Source organism: Urocitellus parryii, chromosome 6 (genome assembly GCF_045843805.1).
Source record: "Urocitellus parryii isolate mUroPar1 chromosome 6, mUroPar1.hap1, whole genome shotgun sequence".
Taxonomy (NCBI): Eukaryota; Metazoa; Chordata; class Mammalia; order Rodentia; family Sciuridae; genus Urocitellus; species Urocitellus parryii.
The window spans coordinates 3,035,226-3,055,710 of NC_135536.1; the positions used below are offsets into that span (position 1 = coordinate 3,035,226).

At 62.6% G+C, this 20,485-nt stretch overlaps 1 protein-coding gene across 1 annotated transcript in view; it reads right to left on the minus strand.

The window, feature by feature from the left end:
* Positions 1-20,061, minus strand: part of Kif26a (kinesin family member 26A) — a 34,172-nt gene extending 14,111 nt beyond the window's left edge. Inside the window, exons 1-4 of the mRNA XM_026405552.2 lie at positions 19,895-20,061; positions 19,298-19,543; positions 7,885-8,328; positions 2,434-2,627 (exon numbers count right to left, since the gene is read on the minus strand). Coding sequence (XP_026261337.1) covers positions 2,434-2,627; positions 7,885-8,328; positions 19,298-19,543; positions 19,895-19,936 — 926 coding nt within the window. The 5' untranslated portion in view covers positions 19,937-20,061. The remainder of the gene's footprint in view (positions 1-2,433; positions 2,628-7,884; positions 8,329-19,297; positions 19,544-19,894) is intronic.
* Between the last annotated feature and the right edge of the window lie 424 nt (positions 20,062-20,485).

Here is a 20,485-nt window from a genome sequence, read left to right on the forward strand (position 1 = left end):
AGAGACCCCGGGGATGGCTTCCTCCTAGCGAGGTGTCACCACAGAAAATAAAAGTAATCTACAACACACGGAGGAGTCCTCCACAGAGCCCCAGCAGGCACCGTGTGCGCCCAGGCGAAGCCGGGCAGGAGACAAGTTCCCACGCCAGGAGTCCTCGGCCTCGGAAACTTGAATTCCTGGGTCCTGAGCTGATGGCAGCGGTGGCACCTGCGCCCTGGGGATCCAGGCCTGTGTCTACTGCCCTCGGGCCTCACACAGCTTCAAGAGCGCCTCCCAGAGGCCTGAGCCCAGGCCCTCCACCTCTAACCACCTGCCAGCAGGCCTCTGTGCCCCCCCGCCGGCCCCGGAACCTCACAGCACACCTCCCACAGAAGCAGCCCAGCCCTGTTGCCTAGCTCAACGGTGCACCTGCTGCAGGGCGGGAAGCCAAGACAGGGGACCCTAAAAGGCAGAGCCACATCCCACCCCTGGGGAGGCCAGCATCAGGCAGGCTGTGCCTTCCATTGAGGTCAGCAGTGTGAGCAGGCTTGAATTTCATCAGTCTGTTCCAGGGCTCTGCCGGCCTCCTGCCCTGGACCCACCCTACCTCTGGGGTTACCCTACAGCTTCCTCAGGGGCCTCGTGGGAAGAAGCTGCAGTCCTGCCCCCAATGAAATGAGGCCAGGGCTCGGTGGGTGCCAGAGAGGCCCAGGGACAGGGTGAGGAGGGTCCCAGAGTACCCCTACATCTGCACCCGGTGCCCGTTCCCAGGATTCAAGGGCAGGGTGTGGGCTAACCCCCCAGGGGGACAGCAGTGGCCAAGGCACACCACCCAGAACCACCTCCCCACCCTCCAGCCACCTCCAGTGCCCAAGACCCACCAGCCACTTCCACAGAAAGACCACCAACCCCAGCCTAGAAGGCTCCCAGGGGCAGGGCACGCTGAGGCCAGCTGCCCTCGGTCCTGCTGAGGTAGAGGTGGGAGCCCAGGACATGCCAGCAGGAGCCCAAGTCCCATGGTCTCTTGATGACTCTGACAAGCCCTGTCCCCACCCCACAAAGCCAGCAAGCAAGCCAGAGAGCAGGCAGATGTGCCGAGAGCACCCCTGATCTCACCCCCTTGGGTCAGGGTCTCACCAGGGGTCCCCTGCCAGGACCATCACCTGGCAGGCCACCCACCCCCAACCTGACCCAGGACCCACCACCTGCCCTGGGCCTTCAGGAAGAAGGGCCTTCACTGTGATTCAGGGCAGCTAATGGGCTGGAAGTAATGGCAGGCGGCAGGGCTCCCCCCTCGGGAAACCTGCCTCTGGTCCCCAGCCCAATGCGCTTGTTTCTTTGTTTCTATGGTAACTTCCCAAGGTCAGCCGCTGAGCAGGCAGGGAGCAGCGCCAGCCTTGGCGGAGACAAAAGGCACAGCGCCCGCTCTGCTGGGGCTCGGGGTCGCTAATGAGCCGGTGTGGGGGACGGACACCGCCCTGCACTCCTCAGTGACAAGACCCTTCCTCAAACACCAGGGGCCTCAGCGGCAAGGTGGACCCAGGGGCGCGGAGGTGGTTTTTCTTTTGCAGGAAGTCTCCTTTCCATTCCCACCTAGGAACGGTCCCCCAGGAGCCCCAGGGCACAGGCCCTGAAAATCAGGACAAGGCAGGGTGGGACGGTACCAGCTGCACTCTCCCGGGGCACTGCTGACCACTGCTGGCACACACCTAAGCAGGCTGGGAAGGACCCCCGCCCCCCCCCAAGAGGGTCCCAGCAGGGCTCTCTGCACCTGATTGGGGTGGCGGCTGAAGCCACATCCATCAGGAGGCAGACCCGCACAGCCGCCAGCCTGTCCCTCAGCCCAGCGCGACAATGCCCTAATCATATGCCCCGTCACTCCCCAATCAGGCCTGCAGCCCCCGGAACAGCACTGATAAGGCATCCCCTCCCGCCTGCCTGGCGTGATTCATGGACAGGCTTATCAGCACCCGGGCGGGCTGCTAATGGGACACTGACCCGCAGCTGGGCTCGCCATTACCACTCATTACCGCGATTACATCCTGTGATCCACATCCCCCAGCCACGGGCCTGGGTCCGCCTTGGGGCTGAGGCGGGGGAGAAGAGAAGACTCTGCTCCTGCACGCCAACCCCCACCTCCCCACCCTGAGCACCATGTTCCCTCTGCAGGAACCAGACCACCGCCATATCCCGGCTTCTGCTGGGCATTCCAGGGTCTGAGCCTGCAAACCACAGCCAGTCACTCCCAGAAACCCAGCTCTAGCCTGGGACAGAAAGCCAGGGCACCAGCACTGGGCAGCCAGCCACACCTGCGTTCCCACCTCCACCCACTGGGTGAACAGCTGGCAAGGCCCCGTTCTAAGAGGCCATCGGGGGCAGGGGCCCAGGTGCCCTCATCACCCTCCATAGGACTCTGGTGCACACTGCTGCCCAAACAGCCCCGGGAGGACTTACCTTATAAAGAAGGAGGCTGCGGCCGAAGAGGGGCCTGTAGAGCCCCCTGCAGAGGCGCCTGGGGCTGGAGTGACCAGAGCCGATGTGCAGGCCCCCCCACGGCCCCACACCTTGGACACGCCATCAGGACCCGCCATGGGGGGACCATCTCGGACCGTGTCTGCCACCGCCACAGCAGCCACCGCTGCCTCAGCCTGCAGGGAAGGAGAGTCCAGGTGAGGAGCAGAGGGGCAGCAGACACGCCCACGGCCCAGGCACCACCCCACCCCAGCACACCCCTGCCCTGACTCCTGGCCAAGAGGCTGGGAGACGGAGGCAGGGAGAAGGCCTGGCTCCCAAGGCAAGGCAGGAGGACCCTGGGCCAGCCATGGCGTGCACCTGGCCTGCCATGGCAGGGGCCCTGCAACCAGGGCCTGGTTCTAGAAATGCAGTGACCCCCGAGGTCAAGGCAGCTGGACAGGGCCCTGTACCCCTCTCACCTGGACCACATGCGGGGGCCCAGAGACACAATCAGACAAAAACCACAGTAAGTATCTGGCACAAGCACTAACTGCCCACGTAGGAGGACGTGTTGTGCTTCCGCTGTCTGAAATACTACTCTGGCATTTCCAACTAATTAGCTAAAATAAATTCCAGAAAGGAGACAGCCCCATAATGAAGCTCAAATGTAATTAAATGCTCCCCAGGAAGCACCCAGCGGACCCAGGACCAGCTTCCGCTTGTGATTCGCAGCATATCTGGAGCCCTAGACCCCAGGCAGCACTGGCTCTGGGGGGCAGGGGCTCACTTCTCCCGGGGGGCAGCTGCTCCAGACCCTCCCAGCCTCCCAGCTCCACCAAGCGGAGTAAACCTGCCCGAGGCGTCCTCTGTCCGGCTGGCATAGGGCTGCAGTGGCCTGGCTGAAACACAGGTCTGTCTAGTCTGGTGATGTGGGGGCGGAAGAGTCCACTGTCCTCAGGGTCTCCCAAGGGGCACAGGCTAGAAGCAGGTATGCCACCCAGGCCCAGGAAGGAACATTCCAGAAAGAGTCCTCCTCACCGTGGAGGAGAGTCTCACCCTGCCAAGCCCACAGCCAACAATGGCTTCCAAACCCTTTCTAGGACATGGAGCAGAACTCGTCTGTGAAGGATCAGTGGAAGCCCAGCATCCTCCTGGCCCCCAGAGCAGTGGGCACTCCCCACAGTTGCAGGAAGGAAAGGTCAGTGGCAATACAGGGAAAACCTAGAGCTTGGAGAAAGGGACAGCTGGGGCAGCTCACAGGCACTGGGCCAGCACACCATACCCACCACAGCCTGAGGCAGGAACTCCTCCACACCCCTCAGAGCCCAGCCTGGCCGGCCCTCCCTTTCTCCAAGCCACTCTCTCACCTCAAAGTATTTTTGTATCACTTTGTTTTAAGATCTGAATTCCCTTGCTGAGCAGAGTGGCATAGAAAAGAATTAATCTTAAAATCACGATGTTGGCCACCAGAGCTCCTTGGAGCAGAGCTGGGTTTGGCTGAGCACCCACTGGACACCCAGCCAACATCCCAGGGCCAGGGGCTCTTAGGTGGGCAGGGGGCGTGCCACCCACAGCCCACTTGGTGCTACAGGTGGCTCTCACCAGCCAGTGATGGCACTGCCAAGGGAGCCCAGGCAGCATCCCAGTGCCAGGCCCAGCCACACCACGCACCTGCCTGCCTGCCAGCCCAGGGGGACGGAGGCCACAGTGCCGACAGCTGGGCCCTGGCCTACCCACCTGCTGGCCCCAGCAGGCCTGCTCAGTCCTGCCAGGCGGTGCACGTGGGTAGTGGCGGGGCCTCCCCGCACTGACCTGTCTCAGGAGTCCTGCATGTGCCTTGGCTCCACCGTCCCGCGAGCTGCCGTGACAGGGCTCCATCCATCGGGTGGACGGCCACTGCCAATTCCTGCCAGAAGCAGAGCCCAGGCATGCCAAAAGAAGCCGTCCCAAAGCCAGGCGGAGCGGGGAGGGAGGGCCGGCAAGAGGGGAGACCACAACACGGGGGCCGGGACACAGGGAGGGCGGCCAGACAGACAGCGGGCAGGCGCCAGAGCAGCAACGGAAGGGAAAGCACGAGAGAGCGGAGCGTGAGGCCGGCCGGCGGCTAGAGAGCCCGCGCCTCGCTCCCAGCGCCCGACACCAGCCAGCCGGCAGGGCCCAGGCCACCGCTCCAGACTCCAGGGGCCGCGAAACTCGGTTTAGGAAATACAGAAACACCCATTTCCTACACGCACTGGGCCAGACTCCACAGCTGTGGACTCTGAAGGACAGCGTCCACCAGCGTCCTCCCCAGGCACTACAGAGGGTGCTGAGGCGTGGCCGGGCAGTCAGGCTGAACCCACAGACGCTACCTCACCCTGCACAGGCAGGAAGGGATGCTCGAGCCTCCGTGAGCAGACTCCCCCACCCCCTGAAGCTCCTCCTCATCACCCAGAGGCCTTGGGCACCTGGAGAGCCCACACTGGGAAGTCCTACCCCCCAGGGGCCTTGCCCACTCCCACACCACAGAAGCATCATCACAGCCTCAAAAGAGGGCCACCCTGCCAACCCCTGACCTGGGGATCGCACAGGGCACCAGCAGTGAGTCAAGAAGCATCATGGAGAGCCAGGCCTGAGCCCACCTAAGCCCCCTCCAGCCTATAGCCAGGGACAAGGGCAGGGGCACCATCAGCCTCCTGCAAGGCTCACAGCAGGGAGCAGGCAGGCCCAGGGCAGGCAGCAGGAACCCCAGGCCAGTGCCACCAAGCACCAGGGACAGAGAGACTCCCTAGCTCCAGGGGCCTCCGCTCCTCGGCTGTCATCTGGGGGTATCCACAGGAGGCCAGGGCTTCCACCCCACAACCTCTGGGGGTACAATGAGCACAGGTTTCCTTGGTCTCTGTGAAGGTCCCCATGGGCACTCTCAGAACAGTGTGTCCAGAGCCTGGCAGTCCCAGGAGCAGGCTAAGGCAGGGGGTTTGAGGCAGCCTGCGGCAGTCCAGCACCCCTAGAGCTAGCAAGGCAGGAACAGGCCCAGAGCCCAGATCCTGGGGCAGCCAGGTTCTGCAGAGCTGCCCCACCTGACAGTCTGGAATGGACTGCTGGGCCTCCTGCTGGGCAGCTCCACAACTGCCTGGATGTTCAGGAGGTGGAAAGGTCCAGAGAGGGCCACACTCTGAGCTCGTGGACGCTGGATGTGGGAGGGGCCTCTAATGGCACCAAGCTGGCCATGGCTGCTCTACCAGGACTCAGGGCTCTCCAGGACAGTCATGGCCACAGAAAGACCCAGAGCAGGACCACCAGGGCAGGCTCCAGCATGGCCTCCAATACTCTGCACCCTTGGAGCCCTGGGTCCCCTTCCTCCCACTCCAAGGTCCAGCCCTTCTGGTCAGGCCTGGCTATTCCTTCCCAGCATCCCACATTGGCCTCAGCCAAGATGACAGTGCCCACTGGGCTGAGCCCTGCCCACTCAGTTCCACATCCCAGGACAGGGGGCCGCAGGCTGCCCAACAGCTACGAGACCAGGGGGCTGGACCCTGGGGTCTCCACAGCAGCACACAGCATGGCGAGTGCAAGGCCATCTCTAGGATCGATGCCCTGACCCGGGGACACACCTCACCTGGGTCCTCGAGTCCTATTTACAGTTCTAATAATCCCCCTATTGATGGCTGGGGCTATGCTCTAATTATAAATCCATGCCCGCCTGCCCTGAACACAACTGACCTGCTCATAAAGCAGGGAGCATGTGCGTTACACACCCACGTTTCATGGCCTGCTGGCCACCAGCGGGGCTGCCCGACCTGGGGCCAGTGCCCCAACTGTCCCCTACCACCACACCAAGCACAGTCAGCCTCACACATTCCCAGAAAACGCAGGGGATGCGGCCAGGCTGGCTGTGGATGGGGTGGGGTGGGGGGGAGGCAGCTCTGGGCCACCACCTCAGCCTCCAGCCCTTGGAACCCAGCCCAATACTGCCCCCTCCAAGAAACCTCTCAGCTCAGCTAAACAGAAGTTGGCATCTGCGCCCTCCCTGTCCCAGGGCTGCCCCAGTGTTCTCCTCCAGACGTCAGGCCAGGAGACCCAGAGGGGCTGGCCTCCTCTTGCAATCTTCCTGGGCGGGCGAGCGGAGGGGCCTCCTGTCCAGGCTGGGGCAGCAAAGCCAGTCCTACAGTGAGTCGTCACACCCGCTGGAGGCCAGTTAATGTCAGTTCTTCCTGAGAGCCTCAGATGCACCCCGCCCCAAGGTCAGTACCAGTGGCCCCGAGGGGCAGCCTAGCAGCCAGCCCAGGGATGGTCTCAGCTCAAGGAGTCTTGGGCCACACCACATCCAGGCAGCACCATGTCACCAGAGTCAGTGGGGCCAGCCAGCAGAGGTGGGACAGGGCCTGTCCTGTATCAATACTGCCCAGTGGCTGTGGGACCTGTCCTTTAACCACCCTGGGGGTCAGAGGCCAAGGACCCACCTACTCACTTAAGAGACTGCCAGCAGGAGAGCCCATGCAGCTGGCCTGTGTCACCTGGAAGTATACTGGGCACAGCCACCGCAAGGCCTTCTGCCCTGACCCCAGGTGGCTATGCAGGGGGACCCTCCATAGGCCTCCAGCTCCAGCTCCACTCAGACCATTTACTCTTCCTGCTGGGTCCTCCTGCTTTGTCCACCTGGGGAACCCAGATCAACACTGGGCACACACTGGAGGGTCCTCTGTCTCAGTCCTCAACAAGCAAGTGGCTACAACTAAGGGCATGGTGTCCCTGGAAATGACCCCAAGTCAGGTGGGGCTGATGCAGGGTGCTCTTCTGGGAACAGGCCCCCCCACTCTGAGACCCCCAGGAAAGAGACTCCATCCAGCAGGCTCCAGGGCCAAGTGAAGAGCAGCTGCAGAGATGGCCACTGGCCATGCAGCTGACCACCTGGTCCCTCCATGAAAGCAGCCCGCCCTGGTCAGGGCAGCAAAGCCAGCTCCAGCGGAGCCAGAGTCCTGGAAAGGCTGTGGGAGGGGGGCTGGGACACCTCCAGTCAACACAGTCTCTGGCCTCCTCCGAGCACAGCAGCCAGCCTGGCAGTGGGCGTGGAACCTGGCCACCGGTGAGGCCCCATCCTTCATGTGGCTCTTCCAGACCTGTCCCCTGAGTCGTGCCCCTCTGGGAAGCCTAGTGTGGCAGCTCCTCACTGGGAGCCACTCCCTCTGCCCCAACCCAGTGTAAGGACTGGAACTGTCCAGGACACCTTGGGTCCCTCCGTTGGCCACAGCATCACCCATGACCTCAGGAGCAAGACTAAGGTGGTGACAGCCACTCCCGAGGAGGCAGGGGATGCTGCAGCCAGCACCCCCCAGGGCACCCGATGCGGGTCTCAGGAAGGTCTGGGGACCCCTACGCCACAGTCCTCCCTGCAGAAGCCACCCCTACAAGGCATTTGAATGTGGGGGGCCCTGGGAGAGGACCCAGTTCTGACCCACCCAGGACACTCACCAGGCAGGTGGGTGGCAAGAAGCTGTTGACTCTTGAGACGCTCCACATGCCCTCCAAGCACTGCTGGGCCTGGATGGTGACCGTGCTCAGCGCCCCGCCCAGGCCCGCCGGTGCCACAGACACCTGGACACTGGGCCCAGACGGCCAGGCCATCCCCTTCCTCCTGTCAGGCCCCGCTGAGGGCTGCCTCCCTGCAGGACCCGCTGGTCCAGGGGCATCCCTGGGGCTGCTCATGGTTCCAGCGCTGGGGGACACAGGGCCTCCTGGAGGGGCATCAGGGTCCCCTCGGCCGGCAGGGGCCTGGAGCAGGCGCAGGGCCTCCCGCGTGAGCTGGTGCAGGTGCATGGTGCAGACGTCACAGCGGCTCTCGGCCTCCGGGCGGCAGGCAGGCAGGACCCCAGGAGCAGGCAGCTTGTCAAGAAGCAGAGCAGAGAGGCAGGGATCCTGAGGACAGCCAGGGACAAAGGCTCAGTCAGTGCCGGGATGGGAGGGCAGGCGCAGAGCCCACACCCAGGCCTCACCTCTGCGGCACAGAGGGCTGACGCCAGGCCACGGAGCCATCCATAACTGATTAATAAGCCCCACACAGTCCCATCCACAGAAGCCCAGCAGGAAAATAATTATTGGAACTTAATAGTGAGGTTCATGGTGCCCTTGATAGCCACGCGCCTCTCGCGCCGTCACTAACCTCAGAGCTCGCAGCTAACAAGGCGTGCTGGCGGCTCCTGGACAACCGGCCTCTGGGCCCAGGCCTGGCCCAGGTCGGGAGGCCAGCGGGAACGGCCATAGGAGCCTCCCTCACTGGGCAGGCGGGCAGGGTGGGGTGGGGTGGGAGAGTGCTGGAGACCCTCTCCCTGCCTCCCCAGGTCTCCAGCCAGCTGGAGGATGAAGTCGGGCACCAAGAACGTTTGACAAGACCCCGGGTGGGCGAGGTCATCTCCAGAGCAGCAGCAGACAGAGGCAAGGCCACCCTCCCTCACAGAGCTGGGGACACAGGAGGTCCCTAGCCATAAGAGTGGATCCAGAGGTGGCAAGGACAGGAGCCAGAGGAGCCACAGGCCCCCACCTAGTCAGAGGGTCCTTCTGGGGGGCCACCTTTACAAAGAGTCAGGGAAGGGCCAAGTCTCAGGGTGAAGCTCCCCAGTGGCCCCCTCCCACATGCCCCAACGTCCCCAGTTGGCTCTGCTCCTGCCCAGAGCTGGCCAGCACCCCCATCAAGGGCCTGCCCAAACATAGGACACCTGGCCTAGGCAGCCCCTGGGACAAACACCAGCCTAGCCGACCTGTGGTAATGGCCACCCCAGGTTTTCCCAGGGATCACCCTGATAGAGCCCAGGGTCCTTTCCCAGTGGGTAGACTCTACCAGTCCCACCGCCTGTCCCCAACCTGAGCCTCCCTGCCATATAAGAACCCCAGGGATTTCCAACATCTGGCTCCTATCCAGCTCCTGAAGTGGCCACACGAGACGATGGCTTCCCCAGACACTCCCATTTCTCAGCTGAGGAAGCTGAGGCCACCACAGAGGTGTATCTCATTTGCTGTGGCAGCTGAGGGGTCCTTGTCCACCACGCATGGGAAGCACACAGTGGTGAGAGCTGAGCTCAGATGAGGGACCCTGGGCCCAGCATGAGCAGGGGTCTCTCTTCTCCTTGTCTCCAGTGCCACCCCACCCTACAGGGTAAGCCCTGTACATGTGACCCCAGGCAGACCTCATCAGATCAAAGGCAGACCTGGCCGGGCCCAGCGGGAGCTGCCTGCTGGCTTGCGGCCCCTGGAAAGGCCTGGATTTCCTCCAGGCTCTGAGGTGCCTGGCAGGTCTGGTCCTGATGGGCCAGCACCCCACTCCCTCTCGCACCCCTACGGCGCCCCACTCCCTCCGCACCCCTGTGGGAATTCAGTGAGCTCAGCCACAGGGAGCCCTGCAGGGAAGGAGGCTCCACCAGAAATCGCCCTGGGGCAGCTGGCCCTGAAGTCAGACGCACACAGGTCCACACCAGGAAGCCAGCGTCCCCTCCCAGATGACCTCCACCCAGAGCCAAGGGCCTCAGCCCCCAGCTGCAGGCTGAGGGCAGTGGGGCCTGTTCGCAGTCCAACTCTGATTGCGCCGATCTTTCCACTCGGCAGGAGGCTGTGAAAGGGAAGGAAGTGCCCGCCTGCTGGAGCCATTAACTGACCTGGAAAGGTGGCCAGTCCAGACCTAGCTCCAGCCTGAGGCCCCAGGCCCACTGCCCTTTGTTCTGGGGCTTGGGGACAGGCTGATGACCTCCACTTGTCTTGAGGCCGGAGGCTTCTAGAGGAGCCCTTTACCGGCTTCATGGCCTGTGAGCAGGTGGCAGGAAGGAAAGCCGAGGTGCAGGGCAGGGCCGGGAGCCCTCGGTGACCTGCAAACTTACCTGGCCCTTTGCAACCTGGCCAGGAGAGAGTGGGAAACAAGGTGACAAGCCGAGCAGCCCTGGCCCAGCCCCTGCTGCCAGGCCCCCATCCCACGGGGTCCTCGGGAACTCAGAGCCCTATCCAGGGCTCGGCCCTAGGAAGAACCATGGAGTCCAGGGAAAGCTCACCAAGCTCAGGTTCCACCAGGAAGACCACAGAGGCTGCCTGGTCACCTGCTCAGCGGTGGCAGCCCCTACCAGGCAGCTCAGCCGGGGACCTTCTCCCCGAAGCTGGCCTGCTTCACAAGCACCCAGGCTGGGCCCCTCTCCTAGAACAGCATCAGGCCCACTGCTCACCACCAGACTCCCGCTGGCCCTGGCTTGAGACAGGGGCTAGGCAAGAGAGGAGGAGAGGGCAGCAAGGGTGCTGAGTGAGGCAGGCAGGCCCCAACAGGCCAGGGGACAGCAGGGCACAGCACAGATCCCGGAGCCTTGGCTGCTCAGGAAGCATCAGAACTACTGAGCAGAGCACCCAGGTCACTCAGAACCCAGCCTGCTCCAGAGGGACCAAGACTGCACCACCCACGAGGCTACCCCCTTGCGGCCGAGATGGAGCCCAGCCCAGAGCTCCTGGGCATGCAGGGCTATGGGGAGGCGGGGGATGAAGGAGGGGTCCTCACAGCACCAGCTGCTCCCTTCAGGCACCCCAGATGCTACCCCGGCAGACAGAGGCAGAGCAGCCCCACAGCCCCACCTCCTCCCTCCCTAGCCTGCTCTGTGGGCCCAGGGCAGCAGCAGCACATCCTGCATGTTGGAGGGCTCGGCCCAGACTGCGGAGGAGGGGGAAGCCCAGGAGAGCCAGCCAGACCTTTCCCCAGGCCAGCTCTGCGTGCCCAGTCGCCCTGGCAGCTCAGGTGTCCACAGACCCCAACCTTTAGGGCTTGCTGCCCAAGTTCAGGATTTTAAGCCCCAAAAGCTCCATCACAGGGCCCGGGCCCGTTGCCCTCCCCTTGAAACCCAATGCCTTCAGAAAGACAGTAATTACCCCACTGCAAAATATTACTTTTAATTTTCTTTTTATAGTCTAATTAAACAGATATTTTACTTGCATTTGGAAAAGGTTTTTCTTCATTTGATTCAATTTAGCACTGGGTACCACCCAGCCACCACACCACGGGCGTCAGGGAGCCTCCCGGCTTAGAAATGATATCTTCCCATCTTTCATTTCACTTCTGGGGTCTCTGGGTTGCTTTAAGTAATCCTTCCATTTTCTCCCATGTGGGAGGCTGCCCTGTCGCCAGCGCCAGGAGAGAGGGGACAGAACAGGTGCAGACCAGACCTCCGCCAGCTGAGGCCACTAGGGGGGTGGAAGGGGGCTGTGTCCAGGTCCAAGCAGTCACAGTGTCCTCCGCGGAAGGCCTTCTCTGAGCCCACCACCCTGTCTCTTCAAGGGGGACCCAGAACCATTGGGTGATCCAGGGCCACTACAAAAGCAGTCACAACCAGGGCCCCCACCCGCAAGAGGCCCCAGACTCAGGGGTCCCTCTCCTGCTCCACCAGTCAGGCGTGAGCAAGTGGCAGCCAAGCACGAGGCCCCCACAGCCGCAGTCCCCTCTACATGTCCTCCCTTCCCTTCCCAAACAAAGCCTCTGGGCCATGACCCCGTGCAGCCACCGTTTCCGGAGTTGACAACAGGTCCAGGAAGGGACCCGGACATGGGGCCGATGGCTGCTCTAACAGGCCCTGCTACTGAGGACAGTCCTGTGTCTCCCGCAGCCTGCTGGGACAGGCAGCCAGGAGACAGGGCTCAGTTTTCCAGCCTAGAAACTGGCAGCCAGCTGTGGCTGTCCTGCACCCCAACACTCGCCAAGCACCTCATCAAAGGTTCAGACCCTCCATCTGACCATCTGCAGCTCATCAGAGGGGCTCTGGGCCAACCCAGGCTATCCTTCTCTGCCAAGCCAAGGATGTGGCCCGGCCCACCCAGCACAGACCGGCACGCCATCCCCAGGGCCCTCTGCCAGGCACCAGACCAGCTGGACCTCTCAGGCACAGGCCAGCTCCCCTCCTCCCTCAATGGCCTCCCCTGTTCTCCACCAATGCTCCAGCAGAGCACAGGGAGCCCTGAGGGGCCCAAGGCCAGACAGACAAGGATGGCCTCGTCTGGGTGGGGTGGCAGCAAGTCATCAGGACACCAGCCACCCCGTGGAGGTACTACAGGGTCTCAGAGTTGCATCTGCACTCAATCCTACCCCCCACCCCCCACCCCCATGCAATCTGTAGCGACTGGGCCAAGCACAGGCCCCTGCTGGCTGTTCACTCCTGGACAGCAGGGAAACACCACCCTCAGAGCCACAGCAGATTCTCACAGCCTGGATGGGCAGGCCAACCCCAAAGCCAGGGTTGGAGGTGCCTCTGGCTCAGCTCCAAGCCCCAGGAGGCAGCAGGAAAGGGGCATGTGCAGAATCTGAATCAGCCCTTCCCTCCCAGCAGGTCCCAGGACCCCTGGGAAGACACCAGGAGATGACAATGTGTGGGTGACCACAGATCTGTCCTGACCACAAGTCCCCTCCAATATGACCCCCCAGAAAACCCAAGGCTGGGTCAATAGGCAAGGCCTTCAGCTGCAGCTCCTTCACAAAAGGCTTCCTGGGACCCTTAGGCCCCTGCAACTGCAAGCCACACTGCAAAACTGCCACCCACCTGGCTGCCCCATCCCCCAACCCACTGCCCTTAAAAGTCCCCAGAGCTCTTACTGCTCCCACCCCCTGGAGACTCGCTTCATCTCTCCACGGGTCTCGGGTCTCGTTCTAACCTCCCACGAGCTGCACCTCCCCATACCGCTCCCCCAGGGCCCACTGCTCTTTGGTCCAGGCACAAGCCGAGGAGGAGAAGCCAGGCGACAGGCTCCACCGCATGCGGGGCAGCTTGTGGCCTCAACGGGTCACACCTGGTGCCTTTTCCTCCCTGCTCCGTGAGGACAGTGTGATAAGTGCAGGGGTTCTGGCAACCTGCCATTCTGCCCCACACAGCACCAGTGGTCTGGGGGCTGGTGGAAGCGTTGGCCTTCCCCACCTGCCCAGCTCACCTGCCAGATGGGGCCTCCTGGTCCACAGGGGAGCATATCCACAGGACCCAGCCCAGCCCAGCCACCAGCCCCTATTCTCATCACACCCAACAGAGAAGATGGGCACCACTCCAGAGATCCAATACCCACACGCCACTGCTAGGTACCCCTGGCCAACCATCCACCTCTCGACAATCAGTGGGCCCCAGCCTCCTGCCTCCATAGGTGGTCACTTTGCTTTCTGGCCACCATGAATATATGCCGCCTTTACAGGCCGAGACTCAGAGAGGCCAAGACACCTCCAGACATAAAGCCTGGGCAGCAGAGCTAGAGTGCAAACCAAGCCCAAGGCCCCCGCTGCCAAGCCCTAACCCCTGCTTCCTCCTCATCGACCCCTGTCTTGGGGCCAAGCTGACTGGGCAGCCCCCTCAAGCACAGATCCGTTTCCCGCCTGGAGGAAAAGGCTGAGAGCCAGATCTCCCAGTCTCCCAGATCTCCAGCTGGGGGCAGGCGTGGGGACTGGGGAGCCCCAGGAACAACAGTAGGAGGGGCCTGCGGCTGCCCAGCAGGCCAACCTGGAATGATTTGGGACTCCCTAGGCTCTAGTCAGGTTGGCTGTGGGACTGGAAGGCAGAGCTGGGCTGTCGCTGTGGCGGAGGCTGCAAGGTGGGGAGAATACAGGGATGGACAATAGGAACAGGTCCACCCTGCAGCCCAAGCCCCAGAGCAAGGTCCAGGCACAGGCCAGCGCCTGGCACGCTCCACCGGAAACAGGAAGCAGCTCAAGCTGGCCTCCATCACCGGGGTCAGAGGCTAATAATGCACATGGCCATGTAAGCACATCCATCCAAGGCAGGACACAGCAGGCACGAGGCCTGGCACTGGGCCATGCAGGACTGTAAATCCGTTAGCCCCAGGGGCCCAGTGACTGGTGTCATCCCCAGTTGAAGCAGGAATGCTCCCTGGAGATGAAAAGCAGACATGACTGGGAGCCCTGCCACAGAGCTCTGAGGCACCCTGCAGCCAGCTCAGGTCCAGCTCAGGTCAAGGAGCTGCTCCTGACAGGTGCTGCCCTGGAAAGGTGGACACAGCTCAGGGTGTCCATCTGCAAAAGCACGAGAGTGACACCCCGGGGGAAAGTGCCCCTTGGAGGAACACGAGTAACAACTCCACCATGTTTAACACCCTGCTCACAGATGGGCAAACTGAGGCCTTTGGGTCCCACCCCAGGCTCCACCTGCCCAGGGGAGTCCTTGGGCACAGCATTTGCCTCAGTAGAAATTCAAACCAGAGATCAGTGGCAGGTGTGGCCAGACCTCCCAGCCCAGCTGCCAGCAGGAACCCCCAGGGCACAGCCCAGCCTCCGGCCCCACCCCTCACAGGCTCCCATTCCCCAGGGCCAGACAGGTGTGAGCACTCAGTGCACTTCTACACTAGCTACTCACAGCCCGCTCCATCTTGCACGAAGACTGTGCTGTGGTTTCCAAGAATTACACAGTGTAAATCAAAAACAAAACCAGGACACGGAGACAGTCACCGCTGAAACACAGGAGTCATCTGTTCCCAGAAGGGACACAGAAAAGCCTCATGTGGTTTCCAGAGTTGAAGAGGTTTGCTGTGAGCCTCCTGGAAGGCCTCTGCTCTCTGTGCCTTTAAGACACACACCAGCTCTTCTGACTCCAAGTATGAGACCCTGCGGGCACACAGGAGGGCGGCTTGGGAAGGCCCCAGACTCCTTCCCTGGCCTGCTCCAAACCATCCCAAACCCCTCCAGCTTGACTGAGCAGCCCAGGTACAAGAGTGAGCTCCAGCCATGACTGAGCAGCCCGGGTATGAAGGTGAGCTCCAGCCAGCCTCCTCCATCCCTCTAGCCCTCAGCAGAGAGTGAGGCCGGGGACCACATCCAGTACCGCCCAGCCCCAGTCTGGACACAGCCAGACTCTCGTTGAGCAATTCCCTCCCCCAAGGCATGTGCTCCACAGCCCCCTGCCCAGGCTCCACCTCTGCTCCCAGGTGGTATCCCCAGCGCAAACGCTCATGCCCCTTCAGCTCAAGCCCTTCCCCAAAGGCCACCCAATCCCTGGAACTCCAGGCCAGCAGCACAAGTAAGACAGACACGAGGACGGCTCTGGTCCCAGCCATACTAAGCCAAAGGAAACCTAGGAGCAGGGACAGAAAGCCAGCCCGGGGCGGGGAGGGGCTGCCAGGGCTTCATGGGGGCTCTACAGTGAGGCTGGGGCTGGTCAACCTCCTCCCAGTCCCTACCGGTCCCCCTCAGCATCCCGGAGCCTCTGTCCCTACAAGTCCAGCTCAGGAGCAGGTCCCTTTAGGCTGATGCACCCTGTCCTTGGCCTGCCAAGCCCAGGAAGCCTGGCCCTCACACACCTCCCCTGGCTGCCGCGGGCTGGGCTGACACCTGGCTGGGCTGGGAACCACTTCTGGCGCCAGGACCCCGCCCTACATAGCCCCAGGCACACACCGTCTGGCTGGCACAGGTCGCCAGCACAGCAGCACAGCAGCACAGCGGTGGCCCCAAAGCGGGTGGAGCTCTGGCCATGCTCCAGACAACCAGGGCAGCAGCCCATAGCTGGGGGAGGAGGCACAGATCTGACCCTGGGGGGCAAACTTCCAAATCAAATGAGTCAAAGCCAGCCCTCCACAGGACCACAACCCACAGACTCAGGACTCCCAAATCACAGTGTCACTAGACATGGGGGTTGTGGAAACAGACACTCCCCATCTATCCAGAGGGCTGAAGATATCCTGAGTGAAGTGACAGAGGAATGGAGAGTTGGACCCCTCCACACCTCACCGGAGTCTAAGATCAAGGCCCACTGAGGCAAAACAGACCCTAGTCAGGCCACAGTGGCCTGGCCACAGGAGAGCAAGAGGCTCCAGATCCCTGACCCCTGAGGACTGGCTCCCTGTGTACAGGGGCCACCCAAGCCAGGGCACAGTATGCTGAGCTGCACAGGGACTGGAGCCCCCAGTGGCCTTGCTCACTGTCCTGCTTGGAGAAAACCTGGACATCAAACACACAGTACCAGGCCAGGGGCAGGGACTACCACACCGGTGGGCAATTCCAGTGCCCACAGGGGACTGGAGCCCTTGGGAGGCAGAGTAGGAGACCCTGCAGAGATGAGCCCCCTCAGGACCTGGGGAGCTACATGAGAACAGATCATGTCCCCACCAGGGCGATCAGCAACTAAGCACTGATATGGATATTTCAAATGTCATCGGGACTTTGGAGAAGTCGCCACCTCTAAATAACACATCTGGGCAGCAGCTGGGAGGACCCCACCCCCTTGCAGCGGGGTGTGATCCTTCCTCGGGCAGAGGGATTGCCACCCTCCATAGCAGTTGTCACCTTGGGGAACACAGAAGCAGAATTTAGCCTCAAGGTGACCACATGAGGTGTGGCTGGCTGTGCCCCCACTGTGCTGGCCACTCAGTCATTCAACAAACATTTTCAAGGCACCTGGACCCCACGCCTCCCCTGGCAGAACTACTGCTTGGGGGTGGCACCCTCGACTGGGATGGAGGCAAAGAAAGGGGTGTGGTGGAACCTGGGGACCACTTCTCTGTAACAGCTCAGGTGTGGCAGGAAGAGGAATGGCCTGGCTTCAGCCTACAAGTGGTGGTCACTGTGCCGCAAGACCCTCAGGGATCCTCACAGGCCGGGATACCTGGGAAGAGGCGCAGAACATCAGAGCAGCATGACAGCAGGGCCTTCTGCCCAGGGAGGCTGGGGGTCTGGGAGGAGGGGGCATGAGGTTCCGAGGGCCAGAAAAGGCCCATGGAGGCCACAGGAGGCCAGTCAACAGGTGGACCCCAGGCCAAGCAGGATCCTGAAGCAGTCACCTGGGACATGAGGCCTGGGAGAGGTGGCACAGTGGGGGCCATCCTAGAGACTGCCTCTCCACATCCAGGGCCCAAGGCCCTTCTCAGATCAGCTCCAACCTGGGCTGAAAGAGAGCATGCCCTCCACTTGGTACCCAGAGAGGGTATGAGGCTCAAAATGGGCCGAGGGCACAGTCCTATACATGAGGTCCCTGCAGGCCCAGACAAGGAAACCAAGGAGGTGCAGGGAGAAAAGGCCACACCATGGCAAAGGGAGGCAGGCCTTCAACGCAGGCCGAAAGCCAGCCAGCAAGGCCCCAGCCACTATGCCAACACCCGTGGGCCCCCGAAGACCCAGGCACAGAATGATTCCCAAGCCTGTGTCTCGTCAGTAGCTGGGGTATAAGGCTTACCCTGCCCCGCCACACCCGTGAAATCACAGGCACAAAGGAAGCCCCATGTTACAGATGGGAAATCAAAGCCAAGAGCTCTCAACAAGCCTGCCTACGGGAGCCGTCTGCTGGCATGAGGGCTTTGAGGAGCCAGAGGAGATAAGCCCTGGCAGGGCCCTGAGGCCGGTTTAGGGAGCCCCAGCTCAAGGCAACCCACCAGGCTGCCCCTTCACCACCTCCCTCCCTCCCCCCACCAAGATCAAACAAGGACACCCAAAGCAAGAGTTCCTAAAAGCCAAGCCAGAGGCACTGATGAGGACTGGCCAGTGTCAAAGGCCAAGCTCAGGGAACATGGAGATGAGTGGTCAGAGGCTTTGCTGACTAGTTGTCTGCAGAAACAGATGAGGGAGGTTCCCCTTAGATGAGGGATCTATCAGAGACTGGACCAGGGCTAGCACCCCCAGCCCACCTGTGGCCAGCCAGACCAGGTTCTTGACTGGCCAAGGACCATGTTTTGGGCCTAGGCAGTGGCAATAGGCAAAGCCCACTGCAAGAGAGGGAGACCAGGTCAGTTACTAAAGCCTCTCTGGCCTAGGTTTCCTGAAGCCCTCAGGACCCTATCCCAAATGGCCCTCTCTGGGATCCTCAAAGGTCCCTGCTGCCTGCTGGCTGGATCCAGACCATCTGGGGCACAGAGCCTGGCAAAGGCTGCAGCCTGCTCAGGGCAGTGGACACTGCAGTGTCCAGCCACACCCAGGGTAGGCCCACAGGTCCCCCTCCCCAGGGCCACAGAAAGAAGCAGCAGCATCCCACCCCTGGCTGACCCCTCGAGGCCTAGAGAGGGCACCCAGGACAGAAACCAGCCTGGCTCCTGCCTCGTCCTGCCCTGGCCCAGAAGGACACAGGGTCCTGTCTCTCTCCACTGCTGTCACACCCCAGACTACACAGGTCTCTGTGAAGAACTATATTTAGATTCAATGAGGATTATGTGGACTTCCCAGAAACTTCTTCGAAAAGACTGAAGGTCAGGCTCTCAGCTTCCTCTGGAGACCCCCACCTCCCTGGCCTGCAGACTTCCAGGGCGCATTGTTCCCTGGAACAATGGAGCCAGCTCCTTCCAGGCGGGGGGCAAGCCCACTGGCCGGAAAGCCCAGTGGAACCCTCTCCCCACAAGCACCAGTGCAGCCTGGGAAAGCCAGAACCAGCAGCTCACTTCCCACATGGGTTGCCCTGGCCTGAGAGGCAGAGTCCCAGATGAGAGGAACACACAGATTGTACCCATGACACCCGGTGAGCGGCAGGCAAAAACCAAGCTGTGGGGGGAGGGGGGATTGTCCATCTCAGCCTCCATGCCCTCCCAACACCTGACTCACCTGGCTGCGGGCCCAGGTGCCCCCAGGGCCACACTGCACCAAGTAACCTCTAGCTGCTGGCAGGGCAGGAGCTGTCCTGCCCTGGGTGGAGTCCCTGCCAGCAGGCTCTCTCTCTTCCCCCTCCCAAACAGAGAGGTTCCAGCTGTGGGACATCTATGGCTAGGAAAGAAACCCACGCCCAACTCTCTCTGGCCCACACAGCTCCCCCTTAGAATGAGCAGCCCCAGCTCATACATGGTGTTACAGACAGGGAAACTGAGGCCCAGGAGGGGCAAATGAAAACAAACCTGGTGTGGAACCCTGCCTCCCTCCAAGCCGCAAGGTCCCCCAAGCTCCACAGAGGGAACAGCTTGGGGAGGGATCGCTTACCCGGATGGGCGTCCCAGGTCCACTGACCAGCTTCCATGCCTGTCGTTTGAGCTCCACGAGCTTCGTGTGGCAGTGTCGACACCAGCCACCCCCGCTGGTCGAGTGGCTTTGCTCTGCACCGGCCCCGGCGCCCTCGGGCGCCGGGCGGCTGCCACATGGGTCCTGGTCTGGCCCCGAGGGCAGCCTCTTGCGTGGGGGCACTTCCAGCAGCGGCAGAGGCTCCCGGGCCGGGCCACTCTCGGCCACCTATAGTAGATGAGGGAGAAAGGAGACAGTTAGCTGGGCTGCTGGGCGGAGCCACTACAGAAGCCCTCACCGGCGACTCAGTTCCTGGCCCGCCAGGCCGTAGAGCGACCCTCTCGCCAAAGTTAGAGCGCTGGACCGAACGTGGAGCCCACCCTCTCCCCGCACCGCGGAGGTCCCGAGTGCGGCAGCCCCAGCAGGAGGCCGGCGTCCTGCCGCGCCCGGCTCCAGGCCCGACCCCCAGAGGGCGCCGCCACCCATCCAGCCTCCTAGGCGTCCCGTATTCCGTGCTGGGTGCCCGCCTGTCCCCGCCGCCCACCGCTGGTTGCCCGCTCCGGACCCGGCCGCGCGTACCGCGGGCTGCGCTGCGCACATTGGGGCGCCGCGGCCGCCCATGACTGGGACGCAGGAGGGGCAGCGCTGGCTCTAGGGGCGCCACAGCTACGTGATCCGGCCCGGGGACGCCCCCATGGCCCTGCCCGCCGCTCCGAAGTTGGCGGCGCGGGCAAGTGGCGGCTAGCGTGCGGTGGCAGCGGCGGTCGTACACTCGGGCGGGCTGGGCCGGGGCGGGCCGGGGGCGGGGCGCCGGACGGGCTGTACGGGGCGGGGAGCCGGAGCGCCGCCCCCTACCTATTGCTGCACAGAGCGTGCGGGAGGGGGGATCCTGCCTCCACGCGCGGCCCCTCCCACTCCAAGGACCCAACCTGTAAGGTGAGCACCAGCCGGGGGAGGGGCGCTGGGGGTCGCGGAGAGGCTCAAGTTACGCGCGCGCATGCGCCTCCAGCTACGCTCCTGGGACGTCCAGGTCTGCGCGCCTTTTGCAAGGCACCCATCCACTTCTCACTCTTGGCAGGCAGGAAACAGGCCACGGAGGGGAGGGTCTTGCCCGAAGCCACACAGCCAAGTGAGACAAAGAAGGGACTGGTCCCTGTGCCCCAAGCTGTC